Consider the following 5,183-nt stretch of genomic DNA (forward strand, 5'->3'; position numbering starts at 1 on the left):
TTCGAAATTCAAATGTAATATTTTTTTATAATTAAGTGTAACAGTATTTATGGCCAGACTAAGTATATATCAATTGTACTGGTTTATGCATTCTGCTATTTTATCTGAATTCCATAAAACTGCGTATTTCTTCTCGCGAAGGGAGCACGCCAATGCTGCGACATTTCAACCACACAGCCACGTACCTTGATCTTGTACCCCTTGGCGGTGGCGAGGATGAGGTAGTGCGCGATGCCGGAGGGCGCGAAGTGCGTCGGCACACGCAGCGACAGCGCCAGGCAGCCCGCCTGCGTGGTGCTGCCGCGCACCAGGAACGCGCCCGGCGCCGCCGCCGATAGCACTTCCAGCGCGATCTGCTCACAAACAAACATGCACTCATTTATAATACACTATTCAGCGGCAACGCGCTCGGCCAGAACGCACGCACACTCACACACCTCACACACTGATACGTACACACACACTAAATTCGCACGCACATAACACACCAAACGCGATCTGCACGCAAAATAAATACGTTAACAACGCGCATTAACTCAAATGTACTTATGGAAAGATGCATACATTACAATCCAGTAGCTGTGTGTCCAACTCTCAACACTATTATACTAAACACATTCCTATATAACAGGAAACGTATACTAAACGTAACCCACACTCATTCGCATATACAGTCGCACAAATCCACTAACCTCTCTAGGTATACCCTGCTGGAACCACGGCGCATTCTTGAGCTCTGGCTCGAGCGGCCGCAAGTTGTTGTTGCCCGAGTCGCGCGAGTCCCGTGAGTCCCGCGAGTCTCGCGAGTCCCGCGACGCGCCGCACGAGGATTCCCCTGAAGACGATGATGCCGCTACACTGCCGCCGGATGGACGACTGCAATTTATTCATAAAACGATATTTTCATGGCATAAAGTATTGTATTAGAATAATTTCCTTAAATCATGCACTATTTACCTGGCTTTTACAAATCATGTTTAATTACAACAGTATTCTAAACATAACGATCAACTTAATAGACAAACTACATTACTTCACAGATAAAGCAGTTTAAGATTTAAAAAATGAGGTCACTGTATGAACGAGAAAGAAATCACATTGGTAAGCAATTTGTATACAAGTAACACAGCGTTAGCTCACCCGTTAGCGAGGTGCTTGTGCCTGGTGTCGCGCTCGGCGGGCGGCGGCGCGGCGCGCGCGCGCTCGCTCGCTTCGTTGATGTACCCGCCGTTCATACACAGCGGCGCGTTCGTGGGCCTGTGCGTGTGGTATCATTCGGTTATTATATTGTGTTTGTACTGTGTAATAACTAAACAATAACACAGCCCTTTACGATGCTTTTACTCCCACGTTTTCTTCTCATCATGTCAAATTGTGAATAAATAAACTGTGGCCGGCAAAACCTTCTCAAGGTTTCTACGCTTTAAAACTCATAGAGATGTGCGTATATACTTACATATTGTTAATTGTGGCTTTGCTTATGGGTGTGTGGCTGTGTGTATGCGTGGGTATATTTAGGATGTGTGTAATATATATTTGGGTGTGTGTGGATGTGTGTATGGGTGTGTGTTCGTTATATAGTATACGCATACATGTGTGTATACAACGGATATATTATCCGTGTGTGAATATGTGAAGAAACGGGCGTGTGCGCACTCACGTGGAGGGCGTGTCGGCGACGAGTGGCGTAGCGTCGTCATCGGAGGGCTGCAGCAGCGCGCCGCTCAGCCCCAGCGCCAGCCGCTTCATCAGCGGCGGCCGCTCGCGCTCTACGCGCTCGAAACTGTAAGATGTTTTTATTATAAGTAGATGAATGTAACAAACGGAGAGAGGCATACAATATTTAAATTAATATTTCATTGACCTCGTTGAAATATCAATGAAGTAAAAATAATGTATGTTATTGTTACCAAAATAAACACAATATAGACTTCATATCATGTATAAATCATTCTGTTTTTCATTATCAAGAATTTTTTAATTGTTTTTTTTTTTAGTGATTACCGCTCGAGCCGATCGCCCAGGCGGCGGTAGCAGCTGAGCTCGGCGGGCGAGTTCCAGTCCTCCGACGAGCTGGGGCTGGCCTCGCTCGCCTCGCTCGCCGAGCTCGCGGAGCCCTCCAGCTTCGAGTGCGCTATGTCGCATTGCGTGCCCGATCTGTTGCCAATTTGTTTCAATTGGAGAGATTCTTATGTAATTTTGAAATTTTTGTACACATATACCGAGCATATTTATGGACATAGCATGTATGTTGTTCGTGTATTGAATTTTTAATGAATATAAAATATTTTGCTTCTAAAAGCTTTCTAAGTACAGTTTGTATATTTTTGAGATATTTTTCCATTAAAATATAATTTTTATATAAAATAAAATAAAAATGTTTTCTTAATGCTTTTGAGTACAGTCTATATCATGTTATCGCGTTTAAAATTCCTACTTTGGCCCGATAGGGGCGACTAAAGTGAAAAGATCCCCAAGGTACAGGCTGTCTTAGTTCTGGGACCAATTAACCGTACATTTGTTATTTTGTCCATAGTCAATAAACCATATTATTTTAATTAAATTATCTGAAATATGCAACCTAAAAGGTTGTCATCCATAGTGAAACTGTGGTCATCGTTTTTAATGAAGATGTAAGTGTAGGTACGAAAGATTACTTTTGCGTAACAGGACTTTTTGTAAAAGCGATATCTAAAGAAAGGTGAGTTACCTGTCTAAACAATGAGGATAGTGGTGATTGAGACCGGGCAGCGAGTCGGGAGCGCGAGCGCACGATCCCCCGCTTAGCTCCTTACTCTGAAACGGTCATATTGCTACTATTAATATGTAATCTTGCCGACCCGGCAAACTGTCTTACTCTGTCTTACTCATTTACAGTTTTTTCGGAGGAGTATGGTAACTATCATTGAGACACGACAATTATATATATATATATACTAACTGCGCCCCGCGATTTCACCCGCGTAGATTTGTTTTTCGTAGGAATGACGGGATAAAAAGCCTATATGTTAATCCAGTTGTCCAGCTGTCTACGTACAAAATTTCATTGCAATAGGTTCAGTGGTTTTTGCGTGAAAGAGCAACAAACACACACACATCCTTATATTTTCGCATTTATAATATTTGTAGGATTACGTGTCGCCTTGTTCAAATTTGCACACCATGTGCATTTTGATCCAAGTTAAAAGATAGTTCACAGATAGTTTACAGCTAGTAATAATGATACATTATGTATAATATAACCTTATTTAGTTCATGGATCAAATTGCAAAGTGTCATCGAAATTGTTGCACATCTTGATCCAAATGAGTTTTATGTATTCTGCACGAAAGATCTATAGACATGGCAATTTGTGTATATTCATACGAACTTTAGGATTTATAATATTAGTAGTATTGTATTTAAATGCAGTTTAGTCAAATGTTCCAAATTGTTTACAAAAATATCACTTAGTGCTCTTATTTTTCATCAGCAAACATTTTCTATATAATTTATCTTTGTAAATAAAGTTTTGTTGCGATTATAATTATGACTAGACATATTGCTACAATCATATCTCACATTGTTATAAAGACACGAACAAAGCCGTACACTAAAGCTAGTCAACAGCAGTTTGATACTGTATGAAATTCCCCATTCAATATAATACGATAAGTTATGTCAGCGCTTTTGTTCAAGACGTCGTCGGTTCACATTCCGACGGAGGAATGTACCCATTGCGCGGCTCACACTAGCTGCTTTTACAACACTGTATCAGAGTAATATTATGACAGTTTTTGAGAATATTTTAACTAATATGTATTAACAATAAATCTGCTTTGATTAGCTTTGCAATAAATAATACAATCTCCATATAATGTCTTTCGAATTAACATCAAATTGCTCTTAAACGACATAATATCTCGACTTTGTTCTTTATATCAACTAAAGCTATAACTTTAGCTTGTCTTTCACACAATGTCTATATAAATCTGTTTATAGCATTATACTAACACTAATAACGACACATATTAAATAAAGTAATTTTAAAGTTGCTGAAACTACTAAAAACTGCGCAGCTGTGTACTTATATTCGTTTATCACATTATTATGAAAGTCCCCAGTAATATCGACGGCATTATAATATAACGAACTTGCTATGAAATCCGTTTTATTGTTTAAGAGTTGAAATTGCTTGCAGCAGGCTGTTGTTGGTTGGAGTACCGGCTTATCTATTAGTATATTTTATTACTAGCTGTGCCCCGCGGTTTCACCCGCGTAAGTCCGTATCCCGTAGGTATATCGGAATAAAAAGTTGCCTATATGTTATTCCAGTTATCCAGCTGTCTACGTACCAAATTTCATTGCAATTGGTTCAGTAGTTTTTACGTGAAAGAGTAACAAACATCCATACATCCATACATCCATACTTACAAACTTTCGCATTTATAATATTAATAGGATAATCATAAGTTGTTCACAAATTTTCCAGACGTAAACATGGCAGGTAAGAAAAAAAATTACGGTGTATTCAATATTGATGAAAAAGTATTCATGTAGTTATTTCTTTTTCATATTCAATTCATGTAGAACTGGATTTGTTTCTATTTAACGACTATAAAATCAAAATACCCAATTTCTTGAGTGTGATTATACCATATAGTTTATACATTCGGATACAGCTAAGCTATTTGAAATAATATATATCTAATATATTCATTTTATAGATGAACGTTCGTTTATCTTTATTAAGATATACTCCAATCTCAAATACTTATTTCAAATGTTCTTTTAAAACGATGCATAGGGCGAACCAGGTTCACAATATCTCAACCAACTATAGAGTCGATTGAATTGTTATCAAATTTGCAGGCACGAGTCTATGCCATTTTAGAAAGCCACATTATCAGTTCAACATTTCGTATTTCAATATTTTATAACAAAGTACCCACGTTATTCAAAAAATATAAAATATCCTATACATCTTATTTTGAAGGCGGTTAAAAAATCGATTACTTGAAAAAATAGAAGGACCTTACATCCAACCATTGAGTCTTGGTTTCATATAATGTTATGAAATTTAAATTTGCTTCAAAATAAATGTTTACCTCCTCATGTTTTCATGTTTTTAAATATACCTAGTCTTGCCATAAATATTGTAATAAAGAAAAAAGAAAATTGTTAACTGCAAATAACATTTATTA

At 38.0% G+C, this 5,183-nt stretch overlaps 1 protein-coding gene across 3 annotated transcripts in view; it reads right to left on the reverse strand.

The window, feature by feature from the left end:
• LOC119838363 (SH2 domain-containing protein 5-like) overlaps window positions 1-5,183 on the reverse strand; it is a 77,004-nt gene that overhangs the window by 2,584 nt on the left and 69,237 nt on the right. For 2 of the 3 annotated variants that reach the window (XM_038364287.1, XM_038364286.1), the window contains exons 6-11: window positions 2,711-2,796; window positions 2,005-2,157; window positions 1,661-1,783; window positions 1,141-1,257; window positions 693-876; window positions 186-353 (exon numbers count right to left, since the gene is read on the reverse strand). In XM_038364287.1, the coding sequence (XP_038220215.1) occupies window positions 186-353; window positions 693-876; window positions 1,141-1,257; window positions 1,661-1,783; window positions 2,005-2,157; window positions 2,711-2,796 (831 nt within the window). The remainder of the gene's footprint in view (window positions 1-185; window positions 354-692; window positions 877-1,140; window positions 1,258-1,660; window positions 1,784-2,004; window positions 2,158-2,710; window positions 2,797-5,183) is intronic. The other variant, XM_038364288.1, reaches the window with a different exon arrangement.

This window comes from Zerene cesonia, unplaced genomic scaffold, assembly GCF_012273895.1.
Source record: "Zerene cesonia ecotype Mississippi unplaced genomic scaffold, Zerene_cesonia_1.1 Zces_u002, whole genome shotgun sequence".
Taxonomy (NCBI): domain Eukaryota; kingdom Metazoa; phylum Arthropoda; class Insecta; order Lepidoptera; family Pieridae; genus Zerene; species Zerene cesonia.